The 19,862-nt window shown below is 40.3% G+C and overlaps 1 protein-coding gene across 7 annotated transcripts; it reads left to right on the top strand.

Moving 5' to 3' along the window:
• The first annotated feature begins 69 nt into the window (after positions 1–69).
• Positions 70–19,747, top strand: pfkfb4b (6-phosphofructo-2-kinase/fructose-2,6-biphosphatase 4b). 7 transcript variants are annotated; one of them, XM_010881589.3, is made up of 14 exons: positions 70–241; positions 13,811–13,891; positions 13,977–14,073; positions 14,250–14,316; positions 14,660–14,734; positions 16,269–16,325; positions 16,429–16,550; positions 16,912–17,119; positions 17,215–17,361; positions 17,526–17,630; positions 17,722–17,851; positions 17,986–18,048; positions 18,374–18,438; positions 18,522–19,747. In XM_010881589.3, exons 1-14 carry the CDS (start codon positions 208–210, stop codon positions 18,579–18,581), a joined length of 1,311 nt encoding a protein of 436 aa, XP_010879891.1. In that variant the 5' UTR covers positions 70–207; the 3' UTR covers positions 18,582–19,747. The 7 variants fall into 7 exon arrangements, with proteins under 7 accessions (XP_010879891.1, XP_010879890.1, XP_010879888.1 ...); XM_010881588.3 differs by having other exon boundaries at positions 13,775–13,891; XM_010881586.4 differs by lacking the exon at positions 70–241 and adding an exon at positions 9,339–9,554.
• Positions 19,748–19,862: the final 115 nt, after the last annotated feature.

The raw sequence follows: 19,862 nt of genomic DNA, 5'->3' as shown, positions 1-19,862 counted from the left end.
ACTCCGATAACCTTGTGCGTATGTTCAAAACTCCTTAACCACCGCTGTAAAAGCATCTGCTGCTGCGTGTGCGCGCCCTGCTGAAATTCTCTCCACCCTGTTGGACAGGACTCGCGAGCCTCTCCAAAACGTCATTGCCATCAAGTTGCCGTTTCATTGCCGTCGCAGAACCACGCTGGAAACGAGACAGTCATTTAAACCTGGACAATGAGGGGTTCTTGCTGCCCACGAGATAGGGCAGGTAGGTGTATAATTGCTGATTTTGTCGTTGCGCTTGTCATTTCATGCTGGATGCGATATGGGAGTTAGAACAAGGTTTGTGCAGTACCCTTCAGTGCGTTGGCTAGCTAGCGCGCACGGCGGAGGAAGTAAACAAGCTTGTCACGTAGACTACGTCTTCAACAACCGAGCCAAATTGCTTCTTGAAATAAGTATAAAGCGATGTCCAATACGTCTTTTTAAGGCAGTGGGTCCGTTTTTTCTTTGCATTAATTCATTAAATTGATAACAAGTTTAGCTTTTCCAAATACTTTCGACTAGTGTGGAATTTTAACTGTCCGTTGACATTGATTGGTGGATAGCTGCCTGCTAAACGTTTTTACTGTTAAGTCAGTGTTAACTGCTCTTATGCTGTTGGATAAATATTTATATTCATGCTAATGTTATGCAGTAATAATGCAATTTGAGAACGTATTTCTTAGAAAAAAAATCTAAATTGCATATCATATTCACGTGTTGCATGTTAGGTTTGTTTTTCCTCAATCAGTGTCCTGAATTAACTGAGTTTTTGAATGGGCATCTATCTGGCTACTGGACTGCAGAAATGGGGCTTATGGAATATCATGTGTCAGTTATTGAAGATGTCATGTTGGTGTACTGTTGTTTTAATACGTGTCACAATCATGGAATGCTGGTATTGTTATCATATTTAACCACGTGTCAACACAAACCATTGTCCTTTTGTGAGATGCAGTCATTTCAGTGGTGACATTTCATGGCTGATACTTGAATGTCTCAATGGTGCAACATGAACTTGACCCTCAATATAGCCTACCTTTCTATTTCAAACTGACTTCGTAGGCTTGGCTGGGGGTGCACAAACAATGCTGAATAGTTTCCACCAGTTACAAAAGAGGCATACTCATTTGACAATGTAATGCTTATCTCCATATTTTATCTCATGACTCAGTCATTTCAACAATGCACAATTATGCAAGACCCCTCCTTCTGCCTCCCTCTAGGCTGCTTCCCTCTACACAATTTTCTCTCTCTGCTGTCTCTATCTTTCTCTAGGCTGCCTCTCTGTCTCTCTAGGCTGCCTCTCTGTCTCTCTAGGCTGCCTCTCTGTCTCTCTAGGCTGCCTGCCTCCCTCCCTCTATGCTGCCTGCCTGCCTCCCTCCCTCTATGCTGCCTGCCTGCCTCCCTCCCTCTATGCTGCCTGCCTGCCTCCCTCCCTCTATGCTGCCTGCCTGCCTCCCTCCCTCTATGCTGCCTCCCTCCCTCTATGCTGCCTGCCTCCCTCTATGCTGCCTGCCTCCATTCTATGCTGCCTGCCTCCATTCTATGCTGCCTGCCTCCATTCTATGCTGCCTGCCTCCCCTCTATGCTGCCTGCCTCCCCTCTATGCTGCCTGCCTCCCCTCTATGCTGCCTGCCTCCCCTCTATGCTGCCTGCCTCCCCTCTATGCTGCCTGCCTCCCTTCTATGCTGCCTGCCTCCCTTCTATGCTGCCTGCCTCCCTTCTATGCTGCCTGCCTCCCTTCTATGCTGCCTGCCTCCCTTCTATGCTGCCTGCCTCCCTTCTATGCTGCCTGCCTCCCTTAACGCTACCCTCTCTCGGTCTACGTTATCATCTCTCTCTATGATATCGTCTCACTCTCCGTTGTCTCTTACTCTAGCTTCCTCTCTCTGCCTTCCTGTATGTTGCCTCACTGATTTCTCTCGATCTGTGTGAAAGTTCAACCCCACCCTCTCAGAATCCCATTAAAGGCTCCAGGGATGGATTTATCAGTGTACGCTACTGTGTAGTGTGTATGCCTGCGTACGTGTTAAACCGCTTGTTCATGAATCCATGTTCTTGTGTTTGTCATTGGGCACAGCCTTCTCTTTTCCATCCAGCAAAGCATGCATTGGCTCCTTAAATAGCCTATGGCTATTTTCATGCAAAAAGACCCATGACAACCAATATAGGAAGTTCATAGACCCTCATCAAATTGGTTTGAATTGAAAGCTAAGAGGCTAATAAACATTAAGATATACAATGCAATGCAATGAAATGGTATTTGCCCTATGTCAAAATGTCTGTGTTGTTTCATGTTTTCCACATTGAATTTGGTCAGATCTATTTGTAGGTTATAGCCATATATAGAGGGAGTCTGAGAAAGAAAAATGGCAGAAAGTAATAAAGTGCTCTAAAATGTGCCTGAAAGGCAATGCTGCCAAATAGGCTGATGTTTAAGTAACTCTTCCCAGGTTAAAGCAATTCCACCCATACTTCAGAATTAGCCAAACAAATCCAATTATTATACTAAGATTGTTATCAGGAGGCAGCAGTTGGCCTATTGGTTGTGGAACCTAACCAGTTACAAAATGGCTGCCAGGTTGAATCCCTAGCCAGCAAGGCAAACGGTTTCATTTTGTCCCTGAACATAGCAGTTAGCTCAAATGGGAATGTTGCTATGTCACACTGTCTGCTTAATATGTAAAATGTACGAACCAGTTTATAGGAAAAAACAAATATCTGCAGACACTCTGCCCACCGTGGAACCAGTTTGACACCCCTGGTGGATAATCATCCACAAAATTTCAATGAACCATAGAACAACATTGAAGGACTTGCAGGCTTCTCTAGCCTCAGTTTAGGTCCCTGTGAATGACTCCACCATGAGAAAGAAATTTGGCAAAAAGTACTGCTTTTACAAATGGTGCCCAAACATCATGGACTGCATATTTTAAGGACAGTTGATAAGGCGGGTGGTGGTGGTTGTTGTGAGGAGCCAAATAAGTCTTTTTATTGATATTTCACAAGGAGCATGAAATACTTTTTTCTGGGGTTGCTGGAATATCTGGGCTTTGGCTGATTACTCTCGGTTGGGTGCATTTCTGTGTGAATGATGGCCACTCAGCTCCTTAATAAGTACACTCCTTGATCATCACACATTGTTAATATTAGTATTTCCCTCCTGATTCCCAAAAGTAACGTAATCCTCTACATATGGATTCAAGTAGTACCAAAAAAAGTGTAAAAAGATCAAAATACATTTCATATTGTAGATTGTTTGGGTTGCCACATGTTTCCTTGACGAAAGCTTTGCACACACTGCATTCTCTCAATCAGCTTCATGTGTTAGTCACCTGGAATGCATTTCAATTGATAGGTGTTCCTTGTTAAAAGGAAATTTGTGCAATTTCTGTCCTTCATGCGTTTGAGCCAATCATTGTGTTGTGTCAAGGTAGGGTTGGTGCACAGAAAGCCCTTATGTCTGTACTGTAGCAGTCCATATTATTGCAAGACAAGCTGAAATAACCAAAGAAAAATGACAGGCCATCAATATTTTAACACATGAAGTCAGCCAATCCAGAAAAGGTCAAGAAAGTTTCTTCAAGTGCAGTCGCAAAAAACATCAAGCACTTTGATGAAACTGGCTTTCCTTAGGACAGCCAAAGGACAAATAGATCTAGAGTCACCTCTGTCGCAGAGGTTATGTTCATTAGAGTTACCAGCCTCAGGAATCAGCAATTAACTGCACCTCAGATTGCAGCCCAAATAAATGCTTCACAGAGTTCAAGTAAGGGACACATCTCAACATCACCTGTTCAGAGGAGATTGCGTGCCTTTTCAGTTGAATTTCTGCAAAGGGACCACTAGTGAAGGACACCAATAAGAAAAGACTTGCTTGAACCAAGAAAAATGAGAAATCGGCATTAGACCATTGGCTATCGGTCCTTAGGTCTGATGAGTCCAACTTGGAGTTTTTTTTTGTTCTAACTACTGTCTTTGTGAGATGCAGAGTGGGTGAATGGATGACCTCTGCATGTGTGATTCCCACCATGAAGCAAGGTGGAGGAGGTGTGATGGTGTGGGAGTGCTTTGCTGGTGACACTGTCTGTGATTTACTTCAAGGCAAACTCAACCAACGTGTACCACAACATTCTGCAGTGATAGCTATCCCATCTGGTTTGTGCTATGTGGTAGTATCATTTGTTTTTCAACAGATCAATGAACCAAAACACACATCCAGGCTGTGTAAGGGCTATATGACCAAGAATGAGACTGATGGTGCTGCATCAGATGACCTGACCTCCACAATCAGCTGACCTCAACTCATTTGTGATGGTTGGAAATAGGTTGGACTGCAAAGTGAAGGAAAAGCAACCAACTCTGGGATGTGGGAACTCCTTCAAGACTGTTGGGAAAGCATTCCAGATGACTAGGTCATAAAGTCTGATGATACAATGAAGAGTGTGCATAGCTGTCATCAAGGCCAAGGTTGGCTTCTTTAAAGATTCTAAAGGAGCACTGTGATTTGTTCAACACATTTTTGGTTACTAAATTATTCCACATTTATTTAATAGATTCTACAATGTGGAAAACAGTAAAAATAAAGAAATACCCTTGAATGACTAAGTGTGACCTATCTTTTGACTAGAACTAAACATATTTTGTGAAGGTCAAGAGAGTGAAAGAGTTAGACATGTCTTCTGATGCACATCAACCAGGAAGTATATGCTGATATCCAGCTAACAAGCACAAGCCACAAGGGGTCACAATAGTCACAGGTCTCTTTTTTTATTATTATTGTTTCTATTTTCTTGTGAGTCTTTGGGATATTTTGGATGGGCGTCCACTTTAGGCTGAATTGCTGACATGTTAAATGCTCTCCATTTGTACATTATTTGCCTTACATTGGATTGATGACTCTCGAATCTTTTAGAGAACTCAGCCAAGTTATGTATAAAATATTTTTGAGATCCATCAATCTACTCATAAAATGAGTTTGAATAGGAAATATAGAAAAATTTATAGGAAATATAGTAATTGACAAGATTAGAAATAATGATTTTTAATTGAAATAATTATGTTCTTCAAACTATGCTTTCGTTAAAGAATCCTCCTCCAGCATCTTTTCATTTGGACTTTGTCTCAAATGTTCTTTGTGATTAATCACTTTTCCAATCTTCCTTTGTCCAGTGTCTGTGTTCTTCTGCCCATCTTAAGCTGAGGTATGGCTTTCTCTTGGCAACTCTGCCTAGAAGGCCAGCATCCCAGAGTCACTATTGCCAATGAAACTGGTGTTTTGTGGGTACTATTTAATGAATGCCAGTTGAGGACCTGTGAGGTGTCTGTTTCTCAAACTAGACACTAATGTATTTGTCCTCTTGCTCAGTTGTGCACCGGGGCCTAGCATTCTGGTTAGAGACCATTTGCTCTGTTCTTTGAAAGGAGTAGTACACAGTGTTAAATGAGATCTTCAGTTTCTTGGAAATTTCTTGCATGGAATAGCCCTCATATCTCAGAATAGGAATAGATTGAACAAGTTTCAAAGGAAAGTTTGTTCATGGACATTTTGAGCCTGTAATCGCACACAACAATTGCAGATGATCCAGGTACTCAACTCGTCTAAAGAAGGAGAGTTTTATTATTTCTTTAATCAGCACAGCAGTTTTCAGCTATGCTAACATGATTGCAAAAGGATTTTCCAATGATCAATTAGCCTTCTAAAATGATACGCTTGGATTGGCAAACACAACGTGCCATTGGAACACAGGACTGATAATAAGCTTCTGTACGTCTATTTAGAAAAATCTGCCATTTCCAGCTATGATACTCATTTACAACATTAACAGTGTCTACATTGTATTTCTGATTAACTTTTATTTTAATGGATCTTTTTTATTTGAAAACAAAGACATTTCTAAGTGACCCCAAACTGTGTGTGTGTGTGTGTGTGTGTGTGTGTGTGTGTGTGTGTGTGTGTGTGTGTGTGTGTGTGTGTGTGTGTGTGTGTGTGTGTGTGTGTGTGTGTGTGTGTGTGTGTGTGTGTGTGTGTGTGTGTGTGTGTGTGTGTGTGTGTGTGTGTGTGTGTGTGTGTCTATAGCTTTTTGGCATGACTTCATATGGTGCATAGGTTTTCCTGACAAAACGTACATCCAGGAGAGGGGGCTTACTGCAGGAGAAATTTTCCTCTACCAAGCCAAGTACTTTAATTGGTCAAGTTTTAACAAGTTGATTGTGGCTGCTCTAGATGAGGATGCAAGACTTAAAATGTTACAGCCAAAGCGTATGGGCTTACTGTTGGATTGTTTGCATCCATGCCCATTAAAGTACTCAGTTATCATCTCATCCACTTGTTCCTGGAGTAATTGTCTTGTTGACTTTATTCAGCGCCTCACAGGCTGCACCTTGACAAAAGGGAATATTTGTGATATTCATGTTATCCACAAAAAGGTTGGATGACTGGATAAATGTTCTCCCTCATGGCCACTCTAATGCTTTTGTTTTACACATTATTGTCTGACTAAGGACTATGTTGTCTTAGGACCGAGCTGTAGCAGGTGGGCAAAGGAACACAATAGAAGGGTAGGAGCTCAGAGTTAGATTGAGCACATTTTTGTTCTTCATACAAATTCAATATTGCCATGGTGATTTCCTGTGATTTGGATAGAACATGGAAAAATATGCCAGCTGGATAATTTATTGGGAGGGAGTAGACAATGCGTAGCCTATTGTTTTTTGGCATGTGGCTTTTGCCAATACCTAATTAATTGATGAGAATGATTAATGTAAATGTATGTTTTAATAAATAAATAATTGAAATGTCAGTCGTTACTGAGAACTGTGGAAATTTGCACAGAGCACTCTAGTTGGTAACACCAAAAACCAGACAGGGTGTTAAGGAATGAGATTGGATCTGAAATAAAGACCTCAGTCCTTTTCCTTTTAAAATGGCCAACAAATCAACAATTTATTAGTTGAGCAACAATGGCCTTTTACTGGGATGGTTTGTCTTTGCAAACCAGCTTAATGGAAGTAGGGGCTGGATGTTGACAGCCTTGTGAAGTAAAAGATTTTTCCCTGGAAGTCTTTCTTTTGGTTAATTCCGACTTATATATACAAATTGCATCTAGAACTGCAGATTTGTAATCTGGACCTGGAAGCCAGTTCCACTCCTTTTTCCCATTACCCCACCCCCTAATTAGGGACTGATTTTGGATGCGCAGTTATTGATGAGGTAGAACCGAAAACCAGCAGGCTCTGGACCTCATATAGTAAGACAATTATTTGAGTTTTATCTTTATTTTGATAAAACTCAATTATTTGAGTTTCAAGGCACTGGCGGGGTGAGTCTATAGGACCATAGTCACTAGATGAGAGCTATATAAATGTGGGTGTCATCTGCATAATTATGTTTGTTGCTTTGCCTGATTTGGGCTAACAATAACATACAAATATTGAATAAGAGACCCCAGGAGAGAGCCTTGTGGAACTCCATGTCATGTGTTTTCTCTCTCATACATAGTTGCTTATGGAGACAGCATTCCCAGTCTTGTAAATAAGAATTTAACAAATTTAGGACTGTGTCATTAAGAGCAGCCCAGTTTTCCAGTCTAGCAGTATCGTGGTCAAATGCTACACTAAGGTCCAATAATACTAGGATTTACATTATACCAGAATCAGTGTTTAGACGAATGTTGTTTAAAACTTTAATATAGGCAGTTTCAGTGCTATGGTGGGTCCGAAATCCTGTCAAAGTAACCATTTGAGTTTAAGAATGTGCCTATTTGTTTGAAAAACACATTTTCCATGATTTTACCTATAAAGGCTAGATTTGATATAGGTCTGTAGAATAAATACATTTTCGAATAAATTATTATTCATGAGCAAGGCATCATTTAGGTCTCATTTGTTTGTTTTTTTATTGTATTAACCCAATTTATTCCATACAAAACCTGGGCCAGTAGGGAATCACTCATGTTTCAGTGATGCTATGGGGGAATTCGTGGGTCGACAGCCCCTCCTAGTGTTCTTATTAAGTCTGTAGTTTTCCGGAAAAGATGCCACAACATGGAGCGATGATTCCTCTGCATTCAAAATGCAGCTACACGTTTCAATATGCTGCTCGCATTCGCATTACAGTTTACCGACAATCGCTTCTGCTAGAACTTTTATGACTCGCCCATTAAAAAACAACTGTTTAAAAGCAGTTCGAGTCCATTAGCTACAATTAAGAAGCCCAAGCAAATGTTGTGGTACAATAAGCGTATTATTATTGTAATTTAATAATCGTTGCCTCAAATGACTGTAGGGAGACGCATAATCACCCATATTTACAACGACGAATGGAATAAGCTGACCGGTTACTACTATAAAGGAGCTGTGTTGAAAAACAGTACTGAGCAGTTAGTTCGAATTACTCAACATATATGAATTGTACTCACACGCACTCTCCACTCTTCGACCACTGTGTTTATCGTTACATCCCATGCACTAAACACACCCTCCGACTTCTGTGTCGGCCTTACCATTGGACGATACATTTCGCCTTGCCACCAGGGATTGGTTAAATTTACATCAACATTCTCTGCCCATGTGCGTTGCATGTGAACGGTGGTGGACTTGTTTTTCTCTACAACTCGGGAGTTATCTTTCCGCTTCCCTTGTAAAGTACGCCAGTCATTTTTGCATAATATGCTGCCGTATGCACTTTTGTGTGAGCACTGTTCTACTCTATTACGGTACATGACCACTTGCATTGTTACATTGTAGCATGCGCTGTCCATATTGTTATTACCTGGATCGGATCGCTGAAAAAAAGAACCCAGTTTAAAGCATGTTAAAACAAACGTGTAGTATTTTATCAAACTCTGCGAGTGTTAAGATTTTATATTATACACTTTGATCATTATAACGTATTTAAGCCTGTTTTGTAAGGGATTATTTCCGAGCCCTACCCTCTGAATATTGTTTGGGGGGACATATACAACTTTTTTTTTTTTTAACGTTTTAGTCTCTCATTGTAAATAAGTCTTAAGCGACTTGCCTGATTAGATTAGGTTAAATTACTAAATGTACCATCCTATTACCAGACCAGTGTGCTCTTTTCCCCTCCAGTGCTGCCCTTGTAAAGAAAAACATGTTTGGCATGACAATGAGTAGACATGGCATATAAGATTAATATTCAACAAATGAAATCTGACACGGAACAAATAGAATGTTTACAAATTCTGGCCTAAGAGTGTTCAAATCAATGCTGCTCACTCGAAACGCTGTGAGGTCCCATTTCATACTATTGATGCGCTGACCTTAGTGACATTACGGTAATGATAACGTTTGATGTTCCTCAGCAGATATGACATCCATTCCCTCGCATCTCGTACTTCGAGCAGCGGTCAAGTAGACTTTATTAACGGGACATGCTGTTACTACAAGGATGACTTCCAACGAAGACGTTATAATGGCAACATCACCACGCGTACTTACTCAGAATCCGCTGAAGAAAATTTGGATGCCATGTAAAAATGGGTTGCCTGACCAGCACATTTCACAAAGAAGGGGTAAGTTGCGAGGACCGGCTTGTGCCAAAAGCGCACAGTGGGCGCAATGGAGGATTATTAGATAGACATGGACTAACACAGCGGAGCCTAATTTATGTAAATTTAAATATCCTTTACCTGATGGAATTCTGTACGCGCCACTGGCAAGTGCTTTGACACTGCGGCGTTGAGCAGATTTACATGGTTCTGCGCACTCAACATTTTCTACAAGGGTGCAACGTTGCATCATTTCGATGTAGTCGAAGATTCCACTTTGAGACGAGTTTTTCGTTGTATGGCAATATTAAATTGGTATTAATGCAACTGTTTCAATTATTAATTTTCTATGTCGAAATGGTATCGAGGATGAAAACGATGACCGCACTATCGAGCAACGCAACCATGCCAACAAGATCATTTCAATTAATGATATGGTGAAATTATATCGCTTGTTTTCTGTCGTCTAAATGCGTTTTGCTTCAGCGGCATTCAGAAGGGACTGGTAAACGTATGAACAAAAGCCATGGTTATTGTTGCGCTACATAATAACTGACCGCAAACTTGTTGAATGTACAAAACCAACCTTTGGTGTGAAAACATAACGATTTACTCCAACAATAACATACTCTGCAATGGGTTGGGGTCCCCATCAGCCCTGCCCAATTAATGACGATAATTTTCTTAAAGATGCAGTTCGCGATTTCTGGCCACTGGATGTGAAAGTGGCGCTGTTGACTCAAGGCTCCCCGACAATTGTGTGCTAAGTCATACGGTATGTGAGTAGTAGTTTTCAGACTTTGAATGTCATGGTTAACTTGCGCATAAAAGTGATTGTACAACAGTTCATACAACCTACCCAAAATGAGTAATGGCTCATATTTTATCGTTAAAGGCCATAAGTGTGTGTGGCAATGCAACATTGTCGGATGATTGCTTGAAATTGGCCAGATATTTCAGAACGATTTCCGCTGCGTTCAGTGGCATTGCAAAACCGTTGGCGTCACAGCAAGAAAAGAAAAAAAATCGTGACATTAACTTTTTGTTAGACACAAACAGCATTTTGTTGGTATGTGCACTACTCCAATGAATTAAGGGAACAAGTAATCATCACAGTGTAACACCAAGTCCGTTACACTTCAGGGAAATCAATATGTCCAGTTAGGAAGCATAAGCGATTGTGAGTCAATGTCACCTGTTTTGGTGCAAATGAAAGTGACATCAGGTGCACTGGATGGGTGAGTACTCTCCCAGTACAGTCTCTATAGCATGGTGGAGTAACCAGGAGACAGGTTGTTACATGAGGAGAGCTAGACAGGGCCGAAAAGGGCATCAACCCTGCAGCAGGACCGGATTTTGGTTTTCATTGACCTGTGTTTCATCATTTTGTTCTCAACGAATTACACAATGTACAGTAAAGATTTTGATGTGTTCGAATTACCCAATGTGTGATTTTAAGTGTTCCCTTAATTTTTTTGAGCAGTGTGGATCCTTTATTGAGTTACAACACTGTTCTTAAGGTTATAGAGCTCCTGGTGCTGTTATCTTCATGTGCAACTTGAGAAACACATAACACACTGTCCTCATGTTCAGAGCCAGCCAATGAATCCAGCACACTATGCAGCCCAGCCATGACAACATCTTCAGAGTGTGCGTGGTCTTCAATTGGTGAAAGAGCGAGAGCACACGACAAAACAGCATGTGCGGTACCATAGTGGATCAGTAAAAGGATCATTTCCAGTGAAAGACACTTTGGCACCCCAAAATATAATAAGCCACCTTGGTTTTTTCATGGGTTTGTTCGCACAAGTTGTGGTTTTCAATATTAGTTTGAGTTTAAACGGCAACTACTAGCAACAACGTCAAATGTCTTAAGGACCGTAAGATTCTATTGAACTAGCGAGTGGTGGCAGGTATACGCACATTTTATGTACAATTTACAGAAAGGGAAGGTGTATTTATAATATACTATCATATAACATTTTCCATTTGTTATCAAACTTATTTTGGAGAGCCTTTTGTTATTTAAATGTATAGTCTGATTTAGAAATCGAATATAGTAATCTGATGTAGAAAGATAATTTTAGTACGATTTGAATTTCCATTTGTTGAAATAAGCTTCATGAGGAGCAACATTTAGTTTAATTTATGCCAGGGTACACCAGTCCAGAAATGACAAATAGCACTGGTATCAGCATTGGCCGAATGTGGTATATGAATATTGGTTATGGGTATCAGCCAAGGATTTTCTGATTGGTGCATCCCTACTATGGACCTCTATCTACTTTTTGCTGAGTCAATAACTATTCAGTCAGCCGCTGTTTGGGATCTGTAGTATTTTAGGGTTGACTTGTCTCCTGCCCTAGTTTTCCTAATTGTTTGGCTTGTTTGATACAGTAATGAAAAAGAAAATAGAATGGAGAACAAAGAACCATGCTATGCTTTGTGTCATTTCACTAATTCAGTCCTCCAATTATGGGATAGCCAGAGTTTGGAATACTGTAATCCTACTTTCCCTTTTTTTTTAAGAGGGCCTCTGTATTACTTTATCAAACTAGGCCAGTGGTAGTTGGAACAGTTGGTCAGTGTCTTATGCTGTGTCACCTTTTGATCTTGAGTTGAATCTTTCACTTGGGTCTAGGTTTATCTCTAGTTGTCTGATATAATTTGGTTGTCAATCCCGCCACAATCTATAAAAATGTTCTCTATCCTAGACAGATTTACACAATCAGGATCAAATGTTAAGAACTTGACGAAGGACCGAGATGTCAGGAAGATGGTTGGCATGTCCAATACAGAACAGCAATACATTAATACATACAAACAACACCAACAATAAATCTTTAAAAAAATAATTATTGAGTTAACTCACGTGTCACTTTATTACAATATTGTAGATTTGCCTAAAGCATAGCAACATTTAAAAAATAGCTGCACTACTCTCCACTCATCGGTTCAGCACCATTGATCTTTGTTTTTACTTACATTTATAAATGTCCACATCCAGGTCCAGCCCTGGACTTTCTGCCCTAAGCAAGACAAAATAAATGCAGCCAATCAGGGGCAGCGGAGGGTGGCAGCCAACTGTCACACTGGAGGGAGGCAGCCAGTTGTCAAAATGCCACCTCAAATTCAAGTGCCGCCATTAGCGGCTACCTATTCTTGCCAAACGGGGGGGCCCTGTCTACGATACATCAACTGTATCCATGTGTACTGTGTTAGTATGTACTCACCACTCATTTCATAATATTATTTTATATGCATGATATGGCCCGCAACATTTAAAGGTAGACAGGTGCTTTATAATGAGTAGATTATATCTATTTACAAATGATCATTTTGTTATTTTCTCTGCCTCTTTTTTATTTTTTACCTTTTTTGCACAGAAGTTACCTCCCTCATCATAAGAGAACCGGTCCTTAACAATCTGCATCACCTCTGGGGGAAGGTTTAACTTTTTATTGTTGTTTCAAAAGTAGATCTAAAAACTCTGATCACAGATGTGCTGTGTAGTAAAATATTAGTATTCTGATTTGGGTTAAAATAAAAACTCAGGTACTCAGTCCTTTATTTTCACTTGATGTTTGCATTGGCTTTCTTTTGGCAAATATTAATATCTAGCGGATCTAGACTATTTGCTTGAGAGCATCATGCTTGTTTAGCCACTAAACATCATGTGAAATTATGCTAGGTCATTTTGCTCAATGGCAATCCCTTTCAACAGTCTGAAACAATCAATTTAGCAAGTTAAATATTGATAGGATAATGTTTATGATAGGCTTAACTGAGTCAAGTGTGTTTAGTGCAAAGTTTAGAACTCCTGGCAGTGCAATAAATATGTGAAAAAGACACTATGTGGGAAGAGAGATCCTATCCCTTTTACCAACTGGAATTGAACTGTGACTTGTACGTTGGGTGATATTACTTCAGGGATGGGGCCATAAGAAAATGGATTATCCTTTTGGACTATAGTGACATTTTTACACTAAACATAATTCTTCACAGAACTGTTTGAGTAATGTATTGCATGAGCCAACCGTTGAATTGCTCCCATTGTGGGTTATAACAGTCAAGGCTAATTTCCGGGTTATTTTGAATCATTTTTGAATGTTTAGTTGAATCTTAAAGGGCAGTACTGATACAAAAACAGACTTTACCATGCTCTGACATTCACAGCGTTTGTGTGTACAATAGGGACAGTCAGTAAACCCCCCCCTTCCCTCTCCCTCTCTGTCTCGTCTCAGTATGTATGACCAACTGTCCCACCCTCATTGTGACAGTGGGCCTACCAGCCAGGGGTAAGACCTACATCTCTAAGAAGCTGACCCGCTACCTCAACTGGATCGGCGTGCCAACCAAAGGTACCAGCTCAAGCCTTCTCTCACAGGAAATACAACTTTACCCAGTACACCTACTTTTGATGACTTATAGAATATCTGTATTTAGAGTTCAACGTGGGTCAGTACCGGAGAGAGTGTGTGAAGATCTACAAGTCCTTTGAGTTTTTTAATCCAAGCAATGAAGAGGGGCTGAAAATCAGGAGGTGAGGCTGGAAAAGGGCTGTTGGAATGAGCTGCTCAGGTCAACTTAGGCCTCACACTCATTCGATACTCCTATCTGTCATGACAGGCCAAGGTCACCGGGTACACATCCTTATAGGTCTGTACCTACAGTGTCAGTTTCCTGTTATGATTGTGTTTTTGTGTCCACCACCCATAGGCAATGTGCCCTGACAGCGCTGAATGATGTGCGCCAGTACCTGAGTGTGGAGGGAGGTCAGGTGGCGGTGAGTAGATCAAATTCCAACCCACAGGGACCTGGAGTGGCTCACGATCAGTGTGGCAATTAGGATGTGAATGAATAGTCACACTATGCATATTACCTTATGACACTTCGATTTACTGAACATACTGTATGTACTCCGTTTAATGAATGTAATTAATTTGATTTGCTATGCTAAATGTGTAAGTAGTGGCGTGTGTATGCTTTTGCCACTATTCATCTTGCGTCTCCTAAACTTGTTTGGGCTAGAATCACAATTCATGTTTTTCCTGGTTCTCCTGGGACTCATTAACCTGAATGTAAAGAGGATGTTGTGGCTGACTGGAGTTTGTCCTTCATTGGCCCAGGTGTTTGACGCCACTAACACCACCAGGGAGAGGAGAGGGACCATCACCAGGTTTGCAGATCAGAACGGCTTTAAGGTATGGAACCCATATATTTTTTCATAGAATGAATATGAACAAGTATAACGTTGATACATTTTATCAGTTTTCCAAGGTGTTTTTTATGGTGGTATATTTGACTTTTTGTCAAGAGCAAAACTTTTCATTTCAATCAAAAATACTTTTTCTGAAAGCAAAAACTAGGCATCAAAATAAAAAATTTAAATGTTAGCAATCAAATATTTTGTAATAGAGCGCAAAACTGTATGCATTTTATTCCCAAAAAATATTTGGAGAACAAAAAACAAATTGTAATTTTGATATCAATCACCCTCCATTTTGACAAGACTACTCCCTTTGCTTTTGAAACTTTATTTTTTTGTTTGAAACATTAGTCCTTCATTTGTGCTTTTGACCCCACAGCTGTGGGCGGTCTTTAGTGGGAGGTGTGGATGATGCTCCTCCATTGGTCAGCCATTTTTTCTGTCAGTTTGACTACAACCAATACACTTCTGCCTTTCCTTCTGATGCAAAGGAAGTCATAGTGTACAACTACCTATGAACTTGTACCTACGAGCATCTCAGGTAAGCAGCACAGCTTTCTTCCGTCCAATTTCTACATAGCTTGTAATTAAGCTCCTATGAATCAGTTTCGGTTCATTATGTTATTCTATATAACATACATTCCTTAGAAGACTTATTTATATAGTAACAATGAGTGCAAGTGTGTGTTTTTAAAGTAGGCCTATGTATCATTAGCTGATGGAAATAAAGTAATATTTTTCTGTATACAATTTTTAACTGTTACACTGTCATGAAATATGATTATATATTGACTTAAAAACAAATTGAACATTGCCTGCTTATTAGTTGAATGTTAGATGAGTTCAGCTGAGAACAGGCACGAACAGGCGTTTGTAGCTTAATGCTTTTGGTTAGCTTGAGAAAAAAAAGAAAAAATAATTTATCATTCAACTGTATGTACGTAATATAGTAGAATGTTATGAACCGACACTAAATCGTTGGAGCTAGCTACTAGCTATCTAGAAGTTGTTGAAAGAACACCCAGCGCTGCTTACCTGGGATGCCATCATCACACAGTCCTTCATACTGTAGCTGTCTGCTATGACTTCCTTTGTGTTGGAAAGAAAGGCTGAACAGTATTGGTTGTAGCCGAACACAAAAATGGCTGACCAGTGATGAAGCATCATCCACACCTCCCACTAAAGCCCACCCACAACCATGGGGTCAAAAGTGCAAAGAAAGAACTAGTGTTTCAATTTAAAAAAGTTTCAAAGCAACCAAAAAAAGAACTGCAAGCAAAAGGGGGGCAATCTAGTCAAAATGAAGTGTGGTTCATAGCGAACCTAAAGTGCAGTTTTCTTTTAAAATGTTTTTACGTTTTTTTTGTGCTCTTACAAAATATTTGATAGCAAAAAATATATATATTTGAAGCCTCATTTTAGCTTTCAGGACAATTTTTTTGATTGAAAAGAAAGAAGTAAAGCTCTCAACATAAAGACTCACCTCTCTGTTGTACTACAATGTTGAGTGTTCATTTTGAACATCCCAGGTGTTCTTTGTGGAATCTGTGTGTGAAGACCCTGACGTTATTGCAGAAAACATAGTGGTGAGTCACAGCTCTGCACTCCGGAATTGTGCATGTGCCACTGTTCTATAAAACCACAGTTCTGTCTTTATTTCCTTTTCCTGTCCATATTCTGTCCTTGCAGCAAGTGAAGCTGGGTAGTCCTGACTACATAGACTGTAACACAGAGGAGGCCATGGAGGACTTCATGAAGAGGATCAAGTGCTATGAGAATTCTTACCAGCCACTGGATGAGATTCTAGACAGGTACACACACGTACAACACACAGACTAAGAGACTGTTTCAGAATATGCTGTGTTAGGATACCGAACAAATGCATGTGAATGTGTTTGTGGTTAAACTTTTCATTATTTATTCCGTAGTGCTTTTTTCGCAAAACTGGAAACTCCAAAATGGTGATAGACAGCACTAGCCGCCACCAGTCTTTCAGAGTGCAAACTGTGTTGTAAAGCTTAATCTAGTCAGTTCAGAACCGGCTTAAAAAAGGTCAAAATAATTTACGGTATAGAGAATGTACATTATTTCAAAGTTGATGTAAATTATTTGAAGTTGGGTATCCAGTTTTACTGCTAGCTGATGATGGTCACTCATCCTGCTGCTACCCAGGGACCTGTCCTACATCAAGATCATGGACGTAGGCAGGAGGTACCTGGTGAACCGGGTCCTGGACCACATCCAGAGCCGTATTGTCTACTACCTGATGAACATCCACATCACACCACGCGCCATCTACCTCTGTCGCCATGGAGAGAGTGACCTCAATGTCAAGGGACGCATCGGGGGGGACTCCGGCCTGTCAAGCAGGGGCAAGGAGGTCTGTCTGTCTGTCTGTCTGTCTGTCTGATCATAATTGATGTACAATTATGATTGACATAATTACATTTGTTTTCCTTCCTGCCACTTGGTTAGTTTGCGAAGTGTCTGGGGAAGTTCATCCAGGGACAGAACATTACAGATCTAAAGGTGTGGACCAGCCAGATGAAGAGAACTATCCAGACAGCTGAGGCCATTGCTGTACCTTACGAGCAGTGGAAGGCTCTCAACGAGATAGATGCTGTATGTATGGGTTTGTGCATGCAAATGTCTGTTTGTATTTTGGCCTAAAACATTGTCTCCCAAACCACTGTTAAACAAAGCTGCTTGTTTTTCTGTGTGCGTAGAAACATTTTGGATGTTCCTATTTTTTGGGGTCCTTATTTCATTTGTTCTCCCTCTCTCAGGGTGTGTGTGAGGAAATGATGTATGAGGAAATCCAGGGACACTTCCCTCTGGAGTTTGCACTGAGAGACCAGGATAAATATCGCTACCGCTACCCAAAAGGAGAGGTGAGTTCATGGCAGCAGAAACACTCAGGCATCGCAGTGCGCATGCGTGCATGTGTGAGAGATGTTAGCAAACCTCTGGTTGTGCCTTCAGTCCTATGAGGACCTGGTGCAGCGGTTGGAGCCAGTCATCATGGAGCTGGAGAGGCAGGAAAATGTCCTGGTCATCTGTCACCAGGCTGTCATGAGATGCCTGCTTGCTTACTTTCTGGATAAGAGCGCAGGTACTGTATTTATCTCCACATACCCCCCATATATTCATACAGTTCATCAATATATAGGAGAGTGTGTGGTGCTTTAGCTCGAATGCAACTCAGGTCAATTTACTTTGACAACATTATTCTGTTTTGTTTTTCAGAAGAGTTGCCTTACCTGAAGTGCCCTTTGCACACAGTACTGAAGCTTACTCCTGTGGCTTATGGTGAGTACAACTACATCACAAGTGTATTAGTTACACAGCATAGAGGTTTCAGTAGCATGCTATAATGCAAGTGGGACGTGTGGCTGTGATATTGACTGCTTGGTTGAATAAGCAGTGGGGAAAGTAGCAGAACAACTCAGCAGGTATTTCTCAAGAGGACATGTCCTGATCTTAAACTCTCCTGGGCCAAATGGGAATTCCTGCAACTACTAATTACATATCAAGACATTGGGTGAATTGAAGAAAAAATTGCTTACATAGTCTGTACTTCGGCTGCCCTCTAGTGGTCTAAGAACATTTCTCTTGCTCTCCTCTCTCCCTGTAGGTTGTAAAGTAGAGTCTGTCTGTTTGAATGTGGAAGCTGTGAACACCCACAGGGACAAGCCTGATGTAAGTATCCCAGACATAAGTATCCTGACAGTTCAGTTAAACGTCCTAGTGTTGACTGTCCCCACTTCCTGTCCATTGTGCAGAACGTAGACCCATCACGGATGCCAGAGGAAGCCTTGTTAACAGTCCCCGCTCACCAGTGATGACAGTGCCTAAGACAAATGACAGCACTTCCTCTACTCTATCCACAATCAACCCAAATTCCTTTTCACATGGATTGTTTGTTGGACATAGATTGTTATAATGTATGTGTGTATATATCATTGGTTTACTCACATGACACTTTAGATCATTGATAATGTAGACAACTGGAATCCAGTTCACTGGCGATTTGCCCCACAATTGGGGTGTTGGGTGTGTGCAAGTGTAAATGAACAAGGTAGGGAACATCTGATGTGAAACCTGTTTTAAATATAGTACAGTAAGGCTTTTAATCCAATTGTAGAGTTGAGCATTTCTGAAATCGTCTAACAGTATGGCTTACAGGTAGCCCAATACTGAACTTACTATCCACTAATCTGTTTGTTTTTTACCAATCCAATTACCTATTTTGCCAAAGATCAGAATCGGTCTGCCTGTGTAGACAGGTTAGAAACCCAATACAAAATGGTATTTCTTGTGTCCATCCAATATCTTGTTTTGTCTATTGTTTAAATCTGAACTGATACCATATTTCCCATTTACCTGGATATATATATATATATATACACACACACACCTGGAAGGTATTTGGTTCTGTTGTTCAAAGTCTAAGTTATGGATAGAGCTGCTCTAGTTCAGTAATAGGATCTAGCATTGGCATCTATGGTATGACACAAACTAAGTTCTAAAGCCTGTGTACAGGTAGTCTGTTAATGAGCACTATAATCAACTTTCAAAGCTGTGAATGTCATTAAATTGTTATATAGTTACATTTTACAATGTGTTGTTTTAACTTGTCTTTCGTGTCACTGTAAATAGCAACATCGTCCAGATAGAATAAATCTTATGTTTGGTCTCTTTTTGTCTTAGTGTTGTTTTAAAAGATTTAAGTATCATGTAAATACTGTGACCATCAAACACTTCACCAAATTAGTATTTTCTGTATAAGGCCAGATCAACTTAGATGTAAACCTTTCCTATGCAAACTGACTGTGGGATATATCCAGAAACTACAGAATTTAAATAGTCTGGATTAATTAATTCAGTATATGGTACAGTTAGCAAAAAAGTTTGGGAACCCTGCTATAACACAACCCATTGAGAAAATCAGATCAGTGTTTGATGCAATGTACTGACAAGTTTCCAATAAAGTCCACAAATGTGCCCACTTTTTGTACTATGTAAATAGTTTGATTAGATGCAATAATGTAATCTTTCTGATTATGAAGTATCTTCTATAGGTCAAAGAAATACATGGTGTAACCTAGTAGTATAGTAGAATA

Source organism: Esox lucius, chromosome 17 (assembly GCF_011004845.1).
Source record: "Esox lucius isolate fEsoLuc1 chromosome 17, fEsoLuc1.pri, whole genome shotgun sequence".
Taxonomy (NCBI): Eukaryota; Metazoa; Chordata; class Actinopteri; order Esociformes; family Esocidae; genus Esox; species Esox lucius.
This window is presented reverse-complemented; position numbering and strand designations above follow the sequence as displayed.

What these genes read in the sequence shown, in the direction of transcription:
- pfkfb4b (XM_010881585.3), top strand. Translation starts at nt 9,431, where the DNA reads ATGACTTCCAACGAAGACGTTATAATGGCAACATCACCACGCGTACTT. An exon ending in GCACATTTCACAAAGAAGGG is followed by an intron (nt 9,555 to 13,774) that starts GTAAGTTGCGAG and finishes GTCTCGTCTCAG; the next exon opens with TATGTATGACCAACTGTCCC. An exon ending in GAGGGGCTGAAAATCAGGAG is followed by an intron (nt 14,074 to 14,249) that starts GTGAGGCTGGAA and finishes CACCACCCATAG; the next exon opens with GCAATGTGCCCTGACAGCGC.